The 19,750-nt window shown below is 45.2% G+C and overlaps 2 protein-coding genes across 4 annotated transcripts in view; one reads left to right on the forward strand and one right to left on the reverse strand.

Moving 5' to 3' along the window:
• Nucleotides 1-7,768, reverse strand: part of RPA1 (replication protein A1) — a 55,832-nt gene extending 48,064 nt beyond the window's left edge. Inside the window, exons 1-2 of one of the 2 annotated variants that reach the window (XM_084802794.1) lie at nt 7,612-7,768; nt 882-932 (exon numbers count right to left, since the gene is read on the reverse strand). In XM_084802794.1, coding sequence (XP_084658920.1) covers nt 882-932; nt 7,612-7,644 — 84 coding nt within the window. In that variant the 5' untranslated portion in view covers nt 7,645-7,768. The remainder of the gene's footprint in view (nt 1-881; nt 933-7,611) is intronic. The other variant, XM_084802795.1, reaches the window with a different exon arrangement.
• A 102-nt stretch (nt 7,769-7,870) lies between these two features.
• The window catches only part of SMYD4 (SET and MYND domain containing 4), a 46,948-nt gene continuing 35,068 nt past the window's right edge, over nt 7,871-19,750 (forward strand). Inside the window, exons 1-2 of one of the 2 annotated variants that reach the window (XM_084802773.1) lie at nt 7,871-8,155; nt 9,182-9,327. In XM_084802773.1, the coding sequence (XP_084658899.1) occupies nt 9,194-9,327 (134 nt within the window). In that variant the 5' untranslated portion in view covers nt 7,871-8,155; nt 9,182-9,193. The remainder of the gene's footprint in view (nt 8,156-9,181; nt 9,328-19,750) is intronic. The other variant, XM_084802772.1, reaches the window with a different exon arrangement.

Consider the following 19,750-nt stretch of genomic DNA (forward strand, 5'->3'; position numbering starts at 1 on the left):
CACCCATGAACTGCTTGCCCATCCTCCTGACACCCAAATACAAATGAAACAAAAGTGAATTGATGATTGCTCGCACCAAACTCTCTCCACTAACATTATTTAAAACAATATAAAATGAAGTATCAATAATTGTGCTCTTTCTTCCTTATCTCAAAATCATGTGTAACATGGCACCTAATATATGCAAGGAACTGCTCAGGGAACATGCAGAGAGAGCAGCAGCATGTGGGCATAGGACACATTTCAGAACCCACTAAAAGATGGGTCAATTAATTAAAATAAAGCTAAACTGGGAGGTGGTGGCGCGAACCTTTAAATCCCAGCACGTGGGAAGCAGAGGCAGGAGGATCTCTCTGAGTTCTAGGCCAGCCTGGTCTACAGAGCTAGTTCCTGGACAGCCAGGGCTACACAGAAAAACCTGTCTCATTTGAAAAAACAAAAATAAAAGCTCATCCAAACAAAACAAAACAAACAAAAACAACAACAAAAACAAAAAACAAAACAAGCTGGGACTGGTGGCACATGCCTTTAATCCCAGAACTCGGGAGGCAGAGGCAGGAGGATCACTGTAAGTTTAAGGCCAGCCTGGAGAAACCTTGTCTCGAAAAACAAACCAAAAAACTGAAACAAACAAACAAACAAACCAAAAAACTATATTATCTGTGTGTGTGTGTGTGTGAGAGAGAGAGAGAGAGAGAGAGAGAGAGAGAGAGAGAGAGAGAGAGAGAGAATGTGTGTGTGTGTGTGTTCTGGGAATAGGAGAGAGAATGTGAGTGTGTTCTGGGAAGCAGACAAACTGTATGTCTTTCATCAAATGCAATTTTTAATTATATATGAGCTGAAAGCTGCCCGTCCTGCCTAACACGCAGGCAGATACTTACAATGACTTGAAGGACGGGCTTTATGGATGTATCTCCCTGTTGCATTATGGCCTGAAAAAGATAAACAAATTCTTACAAAAAATTTTGAAAAGCACCTTTAAATTTTGATTTTTTGGGGGGGGTTGGGAGGGACAGTTTGCTTAGCCAGGGCCATCATGATGGCTCAGTGGCTAAGGATCACATGAGCCTGACAACTTGAGTTTGATTCCAGGAGTTGTGGAAGAGGAGAAAACCAATTCTGGAAAGTTACCAAACTACACATCCCCTGGATGGGGAGGCCTGGTGGCACTCAGAGGAAGGATAGCAGGCTATCAAGAAGAGACCTGATACCCTATGAGCATATACAGGGGGAGGAGGTCCCCCTCAGTTACAGTCATAGGGGAGGGGAGTAAGGGGAAAATGGGAGGGAGGGAGGAATGGGAGGATACAAGGGATGGGATAACCATTGAGATGTAATATGAATAAATTAATAAAATATATTTCAAAAAAAAAAAAAGTTACCAAACTAAAGCATACTAAGTTACCATATTAAGCACTCACTAAAGCTGCCATACTAAGCACATACTAAAGCTGCCATACTAAGCACATACTAAAGCTGCCATATTAAAACACAGCATACAGCCGGGCGTTGCCTTTAAGCCCAGCACTCGGGAGGCAGAGGCAGGCGGATGGTCTAACCGCAGCTTGTCTGCCACTGAAGCCTGCAGGGTTCCTGGAGAGCTGCTGGTCTTCAGTCTAGGTTACAAGCTGGAAAAGGCTGCTCATAATCTCAGAAAGGACAGATGGGCTTGGCAGCAAGAGTGAAGAGTGAAGGCAAGTAGGCGTGGCGCACACCTTTAATCCCAGCACTAGGGAAGCAGAAGCAGGCGGATCACTGTGAGTTCAAGGCCAGCCTGGTCAAAGCCAGCTAGTCTAGGGCAGCCAAGGCTACACAGAGAACCTCTGTCTCAAAAAATCAAGACCAAACAAACAAAAAACACACACCATACTAACAGTAAGAGGAAATTAAACTAAACTTAAAAGAACCTGCTCAGAGGCAACCAGTAGAAACTTCTTAATTCTTTTTTTTTTTTTTTTTTTTTTTGGTTTTTCAAGACAAGGTTTCTCTGTGTAGCCTTGGCTGTCCTGGACTAACTCTGTAGACCAAGCTGGCCTCGAACTCACAGAGATCCACCTGCCTCTGCCTCCTGAGTGCTGGGATTAAAGGCGTGCGCCACAACCGCCCAGCTAAAGCACATAATTCTTTTTTTTTTTTAAATATATATTTATTTATTATGTATACAGTGTTCTGCCTGAATGACACATGTGGGCCACAAGAGGGCACCAGATTTCATTATAGATGGTTGTGAGCCACCATGTGGTTGCTGGGAATTGAACTCAGGACCTTTGGAAGAACAGCCAGTGCTCTTAACCTCTGAGCCATCTCTCCAGCCCAAGAACATAATTCTTGTTGCCAAAAGAAATGCTGTTTTCTTGTGGAAACTGTAACGTTTAATTGAACACTTACATTCACTATCTCGAGCTCTACTGGTTTTTTAGAATTTGTTTACTGGTTTAAAGATAGGGTTTCATAGAGCCCAAACTGGCCTCACATCTGCTAAGTTCCTCAGGATGACCTTGACTTTCTGATCTTCCTTCCTTTAGCCCCCAATTATCTAAGACGTCATGAAATCAGTGATGAGAGTAACATAATGGGGCGGAGAGAGGGGAGACTCTCACTATGCATCTCTAGGTGACCCCAAGATACTCCCCGCTCAGCCTCCAGTGCCGAGTAATAACATGAAATTCTGATTAAATAAAACACATCAAACATGCAAGATATGTAAAGTGTAAAGAGCCATGCTTCCTATTGTCTCCATGTCCAATGTTCTGGCATGACCAACGCATGCTAAAGGAAACACACAGCTGAGCATGGTTGCACATGCTGTGCATCTCAACACTCATGAGACAGAGCAAGAAGATCCTGGGCAATTACAAAGGATTCCAGAAACAGACCTACACACTCAACTGGTTTTGTCAAACTTGGCAAAGTGCCTCAATGGAACAAAACTGGTAAAATAAATCACCATATGGAAAAAAAAAAGTAAACTCAAGGGCTGGGCTGTGTGCCTGGCAAAGCTTCGTGACTGAGTTTCAGCCCCAGAACCTGTGCTTTAAAAAGCCACGCATGGTGGCACATGCTTGCAATTCCAGTGCTGGGGAAGGGTAGACGGGCAGAAACCTGGGTCTCACTGACTGACCAGAAACTGCAGGTCACAACGAGACCACAAAGGACCACTCCTGAGAAACAACCAACATTCAAGGTTGAATTCATCTGCACACATGTACATGAGAGAGTGCGCGTGCGTGCGTGTGTACGCACACACATACACACATAAAGGAATAACTAACTAGTTAATTAAAAGTTAATTTGAAATGGTTCACAACTCTGAAAGCAAATCTAAAGCTTTAGAATTTTAGGAAAAAAAAACATATGACAAAGATTTGTAACCTACAGTTAAAGATCTAAAGTACAATGCAATTCGAAAGAGGAAAACTGGAGTTACACACTGTTGTGAGCAGCTATGTGGGCGCTAGGGATTAAACCTGGGTCCTCTAGAAGACCAGCCACCTGTCCTACTCACTGAACCGTCTCTCTAGCCACCATCTTGAATGCCTTCATTCCCAGCACTCAAGAGGCAGAAGCAGACAGATCTCTCAGCTTGGAGCTGGCAGGGGTTTCGTAGTGACGCCCAGCCTGCGGGGGGGGGGGGGGGGAGGTGGGGGGGAGTCAGATGGCTTAGGGAGCAAAGGTGCTGCCAAGCCAGAACCCTGGGTCCCACTTAAAGGACAGAAGCAATTCCTGCAAGTAGTCCTCTGACCTCTACCCATGGCCAGTGGCACACGGGTACCCACACTCGCATAAATGTTTTTAAAAATGGAAAGGCAAGTTGGGATTGTAGCTCAGTATTTTGAACTCTTGTCCAGCCTGAGGCCACTGTGCCCGATCCTTAAAAACTTCAGAGGCAGAACAGTCTATGAGAAAATAGTTGTGACATTTATAACTTTAACAAAAGATATATACAAAATGAATTCTTCCAACTCATTAATGCCACAAGCCAGGTTTTTGTTTTTCAGGACCAGCTCTTGTCCTGTGACTGATCCCCCCTGCCGCTCTGACACTAGGCTGACACTCACATGCCATTCCTAATCAAGGAAATACAAGTAAAAGCACAGTGACCTGGGGTTCCACTTGCACATTCATCAGACTAGTAAAGCCCAGAGAGGAACAGCGCTAAGCACTGGCAACTACAATTTTCACAAACGCTTTGGAAAAGTTGCCGATTTCTTACCTAATTAAGCATTCAGTTGCCATATGACCTAGCAATTGCACTCTCAGATATTTATCTGTAAATATCTGGATTACTTTGCATATACAAGAAATTTAATACATATTACATAATTTATGTATGTTTTATGAATAATTTAGATGTAATATATTTAAATATTTATATCCATAAAGACCTGTATATAAATGTTCCAAGCATCTTCATTTATAATAGCCAAAATTAAAAAATAAAAATAAAGCCTGCAGTCCTAGCTACTTGGCAGGCAGAAACAGGAAGTGACTGAGGCCAGAAGTCCAAAGCCAATCTCAACATTAAGAAACTGCTTCTCAGAAGAAGAAGAAGAAGAACCAAAGCCAAACACTAAAGTCACCATGTAGGTAAACACCAAACCTCCTACTTCTGCCTCTCAAGTGCTGAGATTACCGACCTGGACCACCCGCCACCTTAGTTCTGTGCAGTGCTGGGGATTAAATCCAAGGTTTTATACAAACTAGGCAAGTACTCTACCAGGTGAGCTGCATGCCTAGACTTTTCTACTATTTTCCTTTTTGAGACAGGATCTTACTATGTATGTAGCCTAAGCTGGCCTTGAACTTTCAAATTGTGTCTTTTTTAAAATAATTTATTTAACTTTATTCTATGTGCACTGGTCTGAAGGCGTCAGAAGCCCTGGAACTGGAGTTACAGACAGTTGTGAGCTGCCGTGTGGGTGCTGGGAATTGAACCAAGGTCCTTTGGAAAAGCAGACAGTGCTCTTAACCGCTGAGCCATCCCACCAGCCCCTCAACCTGTGTCTTAAGAGCTGATTTATGGAAATGTTCCATGAAACCCAGTTCGATGATTGTTTGCTGTTGTTTTTTAATTTATCGAGCGTGTGTGTGTGTGTGTGTGTGTGTGTGCGCGCGCGCGCGCGCACGCACGCGCGTAGAACAGAGGACAGTCTCCTCTTGCCACCACTAGGTTCTGGGGATCAAACTCTGACCATCAGGCTTGGTGGTGGGTGTTTTATCCACTGAGCCCTCTTGCAGGCCCCCATGGTCCTGGCCCGGGTGTGATCGCTCACACCGGTAATCCCACCACTCAGGAGGCACAGCAGGCCTACAGGTAGAAGGCAGCCTGGGCTACATGGTGAGGTAGTGGCTATACACTACAGGCCAAGACCCTGTGTTCAAACACTGGGCAAGGTGAATTAAAGGTCAATAATTTCATTAAGCATCTTTCTGTTCTGTTTAACTCTAAAACCGCATGTATGTTATTACTTTATTGTTCTGAATTTTAAAAGTACCATAAATACACAAAGGAAAATTTTTTTTCTTGAACATATCGTAACATGTACACTGTTACACTGAGGCTGGAGAGATGGCGCAGAGATTAAGAGCACTGGTTGCTCTTCCAAAGGACATGAGTTCAACTCCCAGAACCCACAAGGTGGTCGACAACTGTCTCTAATTCCAGTTCTAGGGGATCTGACACCCTCACACAGACATACATGCAAGCAGAACACCAGTGCACATAAAATAGTAAACAATAAAATAAAATAACCAACTTTTAAAAATTACTTTAAATTTGGGGCTGGAGAGATGGCTGAGGGATGAGTAGCACTGGCTGCTCTTCCGAGAGGTCCTGAGTTCAATTCCCAGCACCCACATGGTGGCTCACATACCAAGCTTCAACATTTACCCAACCAGAATCAAATATCCCTTTGATTCTGACAGCTGGTTTTTCCGCTTCTTCTCTTCTTCTAAGCTGGCTCTTCTCGCCCTTCCACTCCATTGGTTCAGTCATTTATACAACTAGCAAACATAATGGCACCTAGAACTTGCCAGTATCTTCCAAGTGTTAGGGCTACCACTCTGGGGAGGGGGGAGGGGCGAGGAGAGATGATGACCAGAAATGGCTGCAGGCTCAGTGTCTACAACCTAGCACAGGTTACATAAAGTAGCTAATTATAATCAAATAAGTTACATCTGTGATGATTACTAGCCGCACAAGCAGGCACCAAACACTAAATTCAGAAACCCAACCCTCCAACCAGCCCTGCGTAATGGGTTCTCAGTATCGCTCGCCCTCACTTAACAGACAAGGGAGAGAGTTCAGAATGTTGCCCAAAGGCACACATGTTATAAGTGAACAAAAAGCAATTAGTCTCTCAAAATGCATGGACTCAGTCTAATCACTTTGCCAACCAACTCAGTAACAACGGAACTGAACTGGAACATTCTGATGGCAAAAGAATCTGAAACAATGACCAGTGGTGTCTAGGGAAAGAATATATATTTTAAGAAGACAGACAGACAGACAGACATGGTGGGTGGAGACTTTGGGAAGAGCATGTGCTCACTGGAACTGACTGGTAGCTCAGGCAGCGAATGGTTGGTCCAGCAGGATGGAAAGTAGATGATGATTCACACATCTGTGCGGAGTTAAAATATACTTCAACTAGTGATGAACCGGGCATCCAGAGTCAGGCGCTATGTAGGGTAATGCTCTGAGGGTAAAGGTACCTGCTGTGCAAGCCTGGCTACCTGCATTCAATCCCCAGAGTCCACAGAAAAGTGGGGAGAGAGCCAACCAACTTCACAAAGTTGGCCTCTGGCCTCCAAGGCACATGCAACATCTCCACCACAACATGCATATATACAGACACACAGACACACTCTCTCTCTCTCTCTCTCTCTCTCTCTCTCTCTCTCTCTCTCTCTTTTAAAAATTCAGTTAGGGACATAATGGATTTGCTCAGAGCTATGTTCAATTTAAGCCGACTTTGAAAGGATAGAGGGCAGATCAAACGTAGCTCAGCTGGAAGAAATTACTGAGTAATTGACATGCAGATGAGGGCCTATAAGTTACGGAGGGCCTTGCAAATAAGACAAGGAAAGAGTAGCCAACGCTGGTAACAGAAGCCTCGCAAGAGAGGAGTGTTAGCAGAAAGAAGCAATGGCCACCAAGCCCCAACAATGAGGTCAACAGAAAACTGAAAACTCTTCCGATTAGGCTACTGGTGACTTCGGGCAGCGTTTTTCTCTTTCCCAGAGAAAAGTCTAACAGGAGTAAAAGAGTTAAGAGGAGGAAAAGAAATCAAACAGCCCCCCAAACAAAACTCTAGAAAAGTTTGGAGGTGATGGGGAAAGGGAGGGAAGCGAGGCCGCCGAAGGTTGCAGCGACGTTTTTGTTTGTCTTGTTTTCTTAGGTAGAAGAAACGCGGGCTCGTTTGCGGGGGACCGTGATGCCTCGTAGGGAGGGTGATGGTCTTAGAGACCCCGGGCGGCTTTCCCCGCGGCCACACAGTCTCCTCCGCGATGCTCTCCCGATCAACAGCGGCTCCCTCCCCCTGTCTGCTTTGCAGCGCCCCAGGCCCGAGCTGCCAAGACCATCGGCCACGCTCCGGGTCGTCTCCTTACCGCAATGGCCCCCTCGCTCAAGTGTCCCACCATGGCTGCACCGCTAACTCCCGCGCTCGCGCACCGGCACCACCCGAGCTTCCTTGCCGGGGTCCCGCGGGCTGCTCAGGGATTGGCTAGAAGCTCGGTGCGTGCAGCTCCCGCCCCCCGGCGTGCGCGCGGTGCGAGGGGCGGGCCTAGGCGCAGACGGCCACCGCATTGGCTACCGCGCGGCGGGCAGAGCACGTGACCCGACGGAGGCCGGGTTCGAGGCCTAGTGGCGGGATGGCGGGGGCTGAGCGGGGGCGGGGACGCTAGATCGCCGCACGCCGCAGTCCGCGCCTGGCCGCTGAGTTGGTCCCCCCCCCTCCAGCTTGTCGGAAGTTGTTTGCCTGCCCTGACGTCTGGCGGATGGACAGAATGGCAGTCCAGGGGACAATCGGAGCTGTTCCCCGGTGACTCTGCTGCTAAATATAGTCAAAGCTGTGACCTGGGTCCTTCCTCCACGCAGTGCGTGCCCGGCGTCGGTGCCAGGCGCAGAGCTTGGCACTTTGGGATAAACAAGGTAAATCAGACTCAGTCTCCGCCCTCAGAAGAACGTAGTGCGACCTGGGAGTGGTGGCCCAGTCTCATGGTAGACACGATATGGGCGGTGCATGGTGGTGGAGCACCAGGGTAGGGGGAAAATAAATGATGCTTTTGAGAAGGCATGCGGTTTGAACTGAGTCAAGTGTTGATGGGAATTTGTCAGGTGGGCTCCAGGGAGGGAAATAACGTTCCTGAAAGCACAAATGGCCTATGCAAAAGTACTGGAGAGCCCTTGAGATGTGGAGGCGGCAAAAGTTAAAGGTCATCCTTAACAACACCGTAAAACTCGAAGCCTGTCTAGACTACATGAGACCCTCAAAAATAACAAATTGGGTCGTGCGTTGTGGCGCACGCCTTTGATACCAGCATTCTGGGAGGCAGAGGAAAGCGGATCTTTTTTGAGTTTGAGGCCAGCCTGGTCTGCAAAGCGAGTCCAGGACAGCCAAGGCTGCACGGAGAAACCCTGTCTCAAAAAAAACCAAATTATTATTATTATTATTTATTATTATTATTCTGGCTTGGTAACACTCAGGAGTTAAAACCGGGCAGATCTGAGTTTGAAGCCAGCTAGGGCAACATAGGAAGAGCTGTGAACCAAAAGAAAGATTTGGAGATTGAAACAGAAGAAAAATGAACCATCGAAAAAATGAGAATGTTTAACTTCATAGTTGCTGAGATGAGTGAGAAGTCTGGAAGGCCTTGGGCAGCTAGGGTAAGCGGGGTCTAGAAGCACTGGACTCCGAGTCTTCTACTGGTAATTTGATTCATATTTGGATAACCACTCCCCACCATAGTTTTTGAACAGTCTTCCAAAAAACATCTCTGCATGACGGGACGTTCAGTGAGTTGGCACCATGGATTATATCTCCTTCAACATATCAACAACTGTAGAAAAAGACCAGAAAATTTGATTTTTGTTGCTTCTCATTTGCTAGGGTGAAATCTCAAGTTTCTAGAATTGTGCATTTGTAGAAAGCTGAATCCTTATTTTCTAACTCCACAGTGCGAAGGTGCCATGGATCTTCCTGTGGATGAGTGGAGATCCTACCTACTTGACAAGTGGGCTTTACTCCCAAAGTCCGTGCAGGTCACAATTTCTACAGCAGAGAGTCTGAGCGACGTATTTCTTCATTCCTCCTCTCTTCTTCAGTGAGTAATGGAAACTTTAGAGAAACTTTGGTCTGGAAAACATTCTCTTGTCATCGCCCTTTCTGATGGAAAGAGTAGCTTTTAAAAAAAAAAGATTTATTTATTTATTTATTATGGATACAGTGCTCTGCCTGCATGTACACCTACAGGCCAGAAGAAGGCATTAGATCACATTATAGATGGTTGTGAGCCACCATGTGGTTGCTGGGAATTGAACTCAGGACCCCTGGAAGAACAGTCAGTGCCTTTAACCTCTGAGCCATCTCTCCAGCATGGAAAGAGTGGCTTTATATTTTATATTATGGGGCATTTAGAAGTTCTTGTTGGTTTTCACATTTCTTGCTCATCTGTGACTATAGAGTGGGTGAGGATAATTATTTTACTCTTTGGATACGTGTTATATTTCAGTGATTTAGTGTCATCCTTGCGGTAGTGCCAAATCTGTACGCTTTGATGTCACTTAAGGATATGGTGCAGAATGTGTAGCTGCCCATAGAAACTCATTAAGTGCTAAAGCTGAGAGAGAGCCCTAGGCATCACACAGTCTAGCCTGGGGCCACATTCATCGGTAAGATAGACATTTTATATCACAACATAGTAAACATATACATATGCGGAAAATAGTGGGGTTTCCCAAGTTTCATTTATTCAGTGAATATTATTTTTAATTTTCAGAAATTAAAACATAATTACATCATTCCCCCTTCCCTTTCCTCCCTCCAACCTTCCCATGTACCCCCTCCCCACCCTGCTCTTGCTCTCTCTCAAATTCGTGGCCCCCCCTTTTTTTTTTAAGGTGTGGTATATATGGGTGTATTTTCATAAATATATGAAAACAACCTGCCCAGTCTGTTGACAAACTGTGCACAGTTTACCCTTGTTCATTCACATGCTGATCTCTCTACCCTACTCTCTGGTTTTGATCCAGACGTTGCATTGTGATGTTTATTTTAAGTATCTCCTGTCTCAGGTTTGTGTAAACATGCCACCATTTGTTCTTTGTGTTGCCAATAAAAGCCAGCTAGCCAATGCTGAGCAATACAGAGAATAGGGTGGGACATCCTGGCCCAGTGAGGGGAGGAAAAGGAGCAGGAAGGATAGGCGGGATGCATGTGGAGAGGACCGGGAAACACCAGGAGGAGTGAGCCGGACCTAGGATATGAGTAAAAAGCAAGTAATGGGAGGAATCTACACTAGCTTGGAGGTTTAGGATGGAGTGATTATTGCTCAGTATTGTGCTCTAGGCTAATTAAATAGATCCTGGTCTCTCTCTGTGGTTATTTGGGTATGTCGCTGGTTAAGGAGCAACCACTGATTATACTAACATTAATCCCAGGACTTGGGAGGCAGAGGCAGGTGGATCGATTTGAGTTCAAGGCCAGCCTGGTCTACAAAGTGAGTCCAGGACAGCCAAGGCAACACAGAGAGACCCTGTCTCGAAAAACCATAATAATAATAATAATAATAATAATAATAATAATAATAATAATAATAATAATAAAAAAATAAAATTGGAACCAAAAAAAAAAAAGGCAAAAACAATGATCACAGGCCAGGAGAGGGTATGAATGTGTGTGTGCACCGAGCAGGTTCAAGCAATAGCAAGAAGGCTAGACCAGCTCACAGCAGAGCGCCTGAGAGGGTCAGGGAACCAGCAGTGTAGGACACAGTGAGTATTGGAGAAGCCCAGGCACACAGATCTTGCCAGCAAGCAAGAGAGGACCTTAGGTAATCCCAGGAACTGTATTCTGCCAGCAACCCACTGAGCCTGGGAGGTTCTTTCCTAAACCCCCCAAAGAGGACCCTCCTCCTGTGAGAACCTAAGCAGAGAGGCAGCCACGGCTGCTTAGGCTTCTGGCCCACAGGACTGTGAGGGCAATAAATGGCTATTGTTTGGAGCTGCTCAGCTTGGGTAGTTTGTTAAACAGTGATGGCAAATTGTTGGCAGAGGCTTGAGAAAGTGATGTGAGCTGATTATATTTTCAAAGAGAGATGAGCAAACTAAGCCTGCAGGATAAAGCCATCCAATCGTATGTTTCTCTCTTAGGACCACAGCTAAGAATGGATTTTACAGGATAAACATTTGCGATTGATTTTAAGATAAGGAGCACTGGCCTTGAACTCTAATTAAGCAAATGACATTTGTTGCTGTTGTTGTTGTTGTTGTTGTTGTTTTAAAGAAAAAAGGCTGATGAGATGGCTCAGCGAGTGAAGTGTTTGCCTCCCTAGGAGGGAAGTCTGACCACCAATCTGCAGGCTTGATGACCTGAGGTCTCTGTAACCCACACGAAGGCGGAAGAAGAGATCCTACCCCTCAAAGTTGTACTCCAACCTCCACTCACATACTGTGGAATAAGAATGCACACCAGCCAGGCGCAGTGGCGCACGCCTTTAATCCCAGCACTCGGGAGGCAGAGGCAGGCAGATCGCTGTGAGTTCGAGGCCAGCCTGGTCTACAAAGCGAGTCCAGGACAGCCAAGGCTAACACAGGGAGACTCTGTCTCAAAAAACAACAAAACAAAACAAAAAAACTAGAATACACACCAAACATACTACTACTAATAATAATAATAATAAATAAAAATTTAAAAAGAATAATCCCACTGTTGCCATTAGTAGACTTACATTACAAAAAATTATACTCTACTAATATATATATACATAAATATTTTAAAGATTTATTTATTTATATGTATAGTGTTCTGCCTGCATGTAACTCCTACAGGCCATAAGAGGGCACCAGATCTCATTATAGATGGTTGTGAGCCACCATGTGGTTACTGGGAATTGAACTCAGAACCTTTGGGAAAGCAGCCAGTCCTCTTAACCTCTGAGCCATCTCTTGAGCCCCTCTACCATTATACTTTTAGCTCTGTCAAAAAGTTTTAGAAATCTTCTTGCTATATGAGTAACTATTTACTTCTTGGCTTGCAGAGCCGAAGCACTTACCTTCTACATGAAAAGTTTGCTGAGTCCTGATTGTTCTTTTTAATGATTTATTGAAATTTCTATTTACTTTTGTCTATATGTGTATAGTATGTGCGTGCATGTACATGACACAGTTCACACGTGGAGGTCAGAGGGCAACTTTGGGGAGTTGGTTCTTTCCTTCTACCATGTGGGTTTTGGAAATAAACTCAGGTCGTCAGAGTTGGCAGGAAGTGCCTAAAACAGGGCTGAACAATCTCACAGGGCCCTGTTTTAAAGAATCACTCTGTGATGCCGGCAGAAGGAGCCAGGGCAGAAGCAGAGAAGCCCGAAAGGCCAATGCGGAAACCCTGGTGAGAAGATGGACTTAGGCCAGCATGACTGTGGTTAGGGTAGGAAGAAGCATTTGGATTCTGGGGTAGATATAATAGCTGTTCTTGAGATGGGATGTACTGTGTCGTAAAATGCCGCATCTGGGAACCCCAGATGGGGAAAGAAGATCCACACTTCGTGTTTGAGTTGCATGTGGCCAGTGGGTACCCAACAGTCATGACTAAATATGTCTGGAATTGAAGGGGGAGGCCTGGGATGGAGACACACACCTGGGAGATCTCTGTGGCAGGTAGAGCCATAAAACTGGTTCAGTCACCAAGCAAGGATGTGTGGGTGCTTACTTCATGTGCCGTGCTGTGACAGTTTGCCTTCTGCTTACCTCATTTTGAAATGCTAATCAGAACCCACTAAATTAATTTCATGACCCACTGAATCATGACCTGCAATTTGAAAAACCTGAAAAATGTCTAAAGCTGTCTACGGGATCTGTGGGTTCCCTTTACCGAATTTCAAAAATGCTAGGGAACTGATGGAAGGATGGATAATAGGCAGACTTTTGCCTAGATAAACCAGGCTGCTTTACTAGCAGAAAATAAACAACAGGAGTCATTTGAACATTTGGTGCATTGGCAGGAATATTTAATTAAAGACTGTCCTCTTTAATTAAAAAAAGTCCTCTATTGTCTGACTGACTAATAGAGGAGTTGAAGGCTTCAGCCTGGCCTGTCTTTGCTCTTCACTTTGTACTCTCAGCTGAGGTAGCTGCATTCAGACCAATGACATCAGATCTCTCTGAAATTCCTTAAAATGTATCTCAAGCCCTGACCTCTTTTCTGAGACTCAAATCTATAAATCAAGCTTATTCAGAAACAAACACATGATTTTGCAATCAAAATCAGATTCCCTCCAGTGGTCCCTTATCCTAGTGAATTACAACAGTTCAGTTCCAAACCCGGAAGTGACATGTCTGTTCTAATTTCATTTCTGTTGTTGTGATAAAATATCTTAGCATAGAGCAGCTCGGAAAAGAAAAAGGTTTATTTGCCTTTCAGTTCCAGGGCACGGTCCATGGTTTCTGGGAAGTCAAGGCAGCATCACATTCACAGTAAGAACAGAGAGAGAATAAACACAACGGATGCCGCCTTGCTTGCCTGCTTGCTCTTAGCTAGCTTTCTCTGCTCTCCTGCCCGAGGCCCCCCGCTTTAGGGGGTGGCACTGCTGCCAGTGAGCCAGGTCTTCCCACATCAGTTAACAATCAGGACAGTTCCTCACCAGCATACCCTTAGCCCACCCCAGTGTGGACAGTCACTTCACCGAGACTCTTCCCAGGCGATTCTTGGTTATGCCAAGTTGACAGTTAAAGCTAACCATCACAGGGCTGTTCTGCATTGAAAGACCACGTGTGTAAACCAGGCCTATAATGCCAGCATGCCAGAGGGTTAGAAGCTCAAGGTCAGTCGCAAAGCCACTGCTTGAGACCATCATAGACTACATGAGACCTTGCCTTCAGAAAGAAACAAAGAAAGAAGCAAACTAACTCATGATAGATGCCTCCCCCTTATCAGATCATCTTTTAGAATCTTTTATTGAACTGTACCAACACCATCTGTTCAGTTACAACCCAGAAACTGGCTGGTTTTTTTCTTCTCCCTTATACTCCATATTAAATCTATTTATTTATTTATTTATTTATTTATTTATTTATTTTTAAGATATTATTTATAGCCAGGCATGGTGGCACACACCTTTAATCCCAGCACTCGGGAGGCAGAGGCAGGCGGATTGCTTTGAGTTTGAGGCCAGCCCTGTCTACAAAGTGAGTGCAGGACAGCCAAGGCTACACAGAGAAACCATGTCTCGAAAAAAAAAAATTATTTATTATGTATACAGTGCTCTGCCTGCATGTAAGCCAGCAGCAAAAGGGGGACTCAGATCACATTATAGGTGGTTTTAAGCCACCATGTGGTTGCTGGGAATTGAACTCAGGACCTCTGGAAAAGCAGTCAGTGCTCTTAACCTCTGAATCTTCTCTCCAGCCCTAAATCTATTCTCAAATGTTGTTTCTGCAGTATGTATTGATGCCAGATTTCTTCACATTTGGCAAATGGGACTTCTGCTTCTGGGTAGGACATGATAGGTCCCAGCAGGCACTGCTCCTGAGGCAACTAAAACACTCTACCATAACAGACACATTTGAAGACATCAGATAGCAGCGAGGTCCACATGGACTAACATTTCTGAAGGGAAAGACTGCTTCTCATCAGTCATTAGCCATTTTCTTTCCTGGGGATGAATTGCAGGCTGAGGAACGAGGAACAGCCCCGCAGAGTGACCGCCCTGGAAGAAGCGGGAGTCAGCAGAACTGAGTCAGCTGTCACTCAGGGCTGGTGTGATGGGTTGACAAACGCTCAAATTCAAAGCCTGACTACAAAATCAGTTTTCCCCAGTTTTCAGGAATGGAAAGTCAACTAAAGGCAGAATAAATCCTGTGGTGTTGAGGAGAAAAATCCCACTACCAGAAGGGACACTGCAGCAAACAAATTATCTCTCTGTCAAGACATGCCAGATGTTGAATGTCCTTGATGTGACAAGCCACAGATCCAGAACCTCCAGACCAAAACCTTGAGACCTAAGAAATGAAGGGTTCTTCCTAGGCTCTCATTCTAGAGCGAGCTCAGGGGGCCACGTTCAAGGATCAGTGAAAAGCTAGCTATACTGAGCTGTATGGTTTGGGTTGAGTTTTGGGGGGTTGTTTGTTTGTTTGTTTGTTTGAAGACAGGGTCTCTGTAGCACAGGCTGGCCTCTGGTTTCATCTTCTTGCCTCAGCTTCACTAGCTCTAGCAGAAGGAAACTTGCTGCATAAACTCCCACCTGTATTAAAATTCTCTCAAGAAATAGAACTGATAGAGCTGGAGAGATGGCTCAGTGGTTAAGAGCACTGTCTGCTCTTCCAGAGGTCCTGAGTTCAATTCCCAGCAACCACATGGTGGCTCACAACCGTCTATAATGAGATCTGGTGCCCTCTTCTGGCTTGAAGATGTACATGGAGGCAAAGTACTGTATACATAATAAATAGATCAAAGAAAGAAAGAAGGAAAAATCAAGTAGGACATGGTGGCATAGACTCATAATCCGAACAGATCCTGAGACAGGAGCATTAGGAGTTTGAGGCCAGGGGCTGGAGAGGACTCAGCAGTTAGAATCACTTGCTGCTCTTACAGAGGACCGAGGTCCAGTTCCTAGAAACTATCTGTAACTCCAGTTCCAAGGGATCTGTGCTGGCTAGTTTTAATTTCAGCTTGACATAAGCTAGAATCAATCTGAGAAAAAGGACCCTCAGTTGAGGTAATATCCCCCATCAGACTGGCCTGTATGTAAGCCTATGGGATAATTTATTGATTGGTGATTGATGTAGAAGGGTCCAGTCTACTGTGGGTATTGCCGTTCTCCTGGGGTGTATAAGAAAGCAGACTGAAGCCAGGTACAGTGGCGTACGTCTGTAATCCCAGCACTCAGGAGGCAGAGGCAGGCAGATCTTTGTGAGTTCGAGGTCAGCCTGGTCTACAAAGTGAGTCCAGGACAGCCAAGGCTATACAGAGAAACCCTGTTTCAAAAAACCAAAGGAAAAAATAAAATAAAAGCATCCTAAGTAAGCAGGTAAGCAGCACACCTCTGTGACTTCTGCTTCTGCTCCTGCCTCCAGGTTCCTGCCTTAAGATTCTTCCCTGACTCAGAAGTGGAGTCTGACCTGAGAGCTATCTGATGTAAGAAACACTTTCCTCAGCAGTTGCTTTTAGTCCTAACAAACCCTAACAAAAAATAGGACCCAGTGCCCTCTTCTCGCCTCTGAGGGTACCATGCAAGCAAGTGGTGCACGGACATACATGCAGGCAACACCCATAAAATAATGATGAGCTGAGAGGTGGCTCATGGCTCAGATGGTTCCATTAACAGGGACCTGGCTCTGTCGCTTCTGGACATGCTTGTGGTAAGGAGGGATATCGTAGCGGCAGGAGCATGTGTCAAAAGAGATTGTACATCTCGTGGTAACCAGGAAACAAAGGGCAAGACAGACGGGCCAGGATATTCCCACCCCCCCCCACCCCCGCGACCTCCATACTTTAACTAGGCCCCATCTCCAAGTTTATAACAAAAAAGCCATCTGATTATGAATCCATTAAAAGAGTAATTCCTGGTCCAGTCACCTCTCAAAGGTTGGATCCACCAGCTAAGGTCACAGGCACCTTTGGGTGATATGTCATATTCAAACCATGACATTCCAGCCTGGCCCCCAAAGACTCCTGGCCATCTCATAATGTAAAACGCATGTAGTTTATTGCCTGAGTCCCCCAAATCTCAGCATTTCCAATCGTGTTCACATAGCAAGTCCAGAGGCTCCTTTGAGGCTCAAAGCAAACTCCTAGCGGTGAGCTTCTGTAAAAATCAACAGCAAGTTACATACTCCCACTGGCACAGAGAAAACATTTCTATTCCAAATGGTACAATGGGGACATAGAAAAAAAATGGAACTAACGCAAGACCGAACTCCAGCAGGGCAAACATGGAATCCTGCAGCTCCACATCCAGCCTACAAGGTGTTAGGCAGCATGACGTGAGCTCCAGGTGGCCATAGCCTCTCCCCCCTTCAGCCTCCCTGCTTGCAGCCCTCATGGCCATCACCCGTGCTTTTCCCTGATCAGCATTCCAAACTCCAGCTACTTCCATTTTGCTGAGGTTTCCACTGTAGCTTTGGCCTTTCCCTCACAGCGTCACAAATCCATTCAGGGGCTTCCTAAAGGGACGCCAACCTTGCTACCCAGTGCCTAGCCTCCCTGGCTTGCTTTTCAAATCTTAGTGGAAGCTTTCATGGTGCTGTAACGTTGATATTCTGCATGACTACAAGACCAGCAACGTGGCTAATGCCAGGTTCCACAGCCATGTCCTGATCCACCACACAATTAACCCTTGTCCTCTTCCCGCTCCCCTGCCAGAGGGTGAGCTGTTCCATCTTGTCCTCCCTGCTGACACAAATGGAAACCCCCTGAACCCATGAGGCAGAATAAACTTCTCCTCTAAAGTTGTTTCTGCCAGGTGTTTTGGTCACAGCAGCACAAAAGCTAACTTTAAGAACTAAGTTGTATATCAAAGAGCCTCCTTTCTTGCTGGGCATGGTGGCGCACACCTTTAATCCCAGCACTCGGGAGGCAGAGGCAGGTGGATCGCTGTGAGTTCGAGGCCAGCCTGGTCTACACAGAGAGACCCTGTCTTGAAAAAAACAAACAAAAAACTCTTTCTGCCAAAATTGTACTTTCTACTCTGCCTTTCTGTTCCCAATGTTTAATATATATCCAGTTAAATGCGGCCAGTAGCATTGAAGCCGTAGCCTGGGCTGCCTTAGAATTCACTCTAGTGGATTGATCTCGGCCTTACTCAAAGTCTCAAGGCATGGCAAGACTTAGACAAGTCCTTTGTCACAATGTCACAGGAATGGCTTTAATCCTGTCCCAAGAACGAGCTTATTCCCGTCTGAAACCTCATGAGCACAGGGTTTACTATCCGCCTCCGGCAGCATTCTGTCCTCAGCCCTCACCAGAAGAGCTAAGTAAATGTAGCTTGTAACATTCTATGCTTTCCTTAGCCTGTTACTCCAGACTTCTCTGGACAACTCTAAATCAGTTCCAAAGCGTGTGAACGCCATCATCAGATAAAATCACAGCAGCAGCCCCACGGGCTGCACCACCTTTCAGTGTTGCTCAGGGTTTCCATAGTTGTAGCAAAATTCCTGGTGAGACCCAAAGGCGGAAGGAAGGTTGTTCTGGCTGACGGTTTGAGTCAGGGTCACTGGCTGCATGGCTCAGCGTCTAAAGGAAGTCAGAGCATCGTATGAGTAGGGGCTGTGGTAGAAGAGGCTGCTCACCACATGGCAGCCAGGATGCAGAGAAAGCCAAGGACCAAGGGCAGGGTAGACTCTTCAAGGGTGTGCCCCGCGTGATGAACTTCCTCCAGTTAGGCCTCACCTTGTTTCTGCCACCTCTAAGGAATGCCTTCGCATTCTGAATCTTCTATCAGTTGACTAATCCACTGATTAGGTCAGAGTATTCCTGACCAGCCACTTCCTGAGAGTCCCACCTCTAAACTTTGCATTGAGGACCAAGCCTCCAACACAGGATTTGGGGGGAACTTTTCAGTTCCAAACCATAACACTTTTCTCATCCTTTTCAAAGACGTATAGTCAAAGAGCTGTCTAGTCCTTTTGTGTGTTTGCATATGTTTGTACATAAATACATTATGTATCTCTTTCTTTATTCTCTATTCAGTTATATTGCGTGTATTATGCTGCAGAGGCTTTTTAACATCGCACCTTAATCTTCTTAACAGCCATGTGCTATAACTAGAAGAGTCTAATTTGTCCCAATTTAGTTGTTCTTTTTCCCACTGATGAGCAATTAAGTATTTTTTTTGTTGTTTCTGTTCGGTTTTGTTTCACTATCACAAACAATGCTGCAGTAAACAATCTTTATGTGTATTTTTGAGCACACACTTAAGAAACTTCAAATAGACTCTTAGACAGAGAATTGTTCCACCCGTAGTTACAGGCATCCTCAAATGAATAGATACTGCCATATTGTCCACCAGAAGGTCTTTGTCTGCTTACCATACACAATGTGTGAGAGATGTTCCCCACATTTTCACCAACATCCCAAAGAGGCAGTTCTTGGGGTCAGTCCCCAGAACCACAAAAAAGCTGGTATTTAATCAACAATTTTCAGACCACAAGTAAAATAGTATCTTTTTTCTGGCATTACAGTTCATTTGCATTTCTTCTGAGAGTTCTATATGTGTCCTTTGTCCATTTTGCCAGTGGGTCATCTTACATCTATCTATAAGTGTGGTTGTTTAAATATTTTATATACTTCACTATGTATGTTACACTTTTTCTGTTTTTTTAATCCTTGCATTTTTAAAATTTTAATTTATGTGCATTGGTGTGAGAGTGTCAGATCTTGGAGTTATAGACAGTTATGGGCTGCCATGTGGGTGCTGGGAATTGAACCTGGGTCTTTTGGAAGAGCAGGCAGTGCTCTTAACCACTGAGCCATCTCTCCAGTCCCAGTCCTTTACATTTTTATGATATTGAGCTGGGCACAGTGGGCTGTAATCC

This window comes from Acomys minous (genome assembly GCF_964271855.1).
Source record: "Acomys minous genome assembly, chromosome: 12".
Taxonomy (NCBI): Eukaryota; Metazoa; Chordata; class Mammalia; order Rodentia; family Muridae; genus Acomys; species Acomys minous.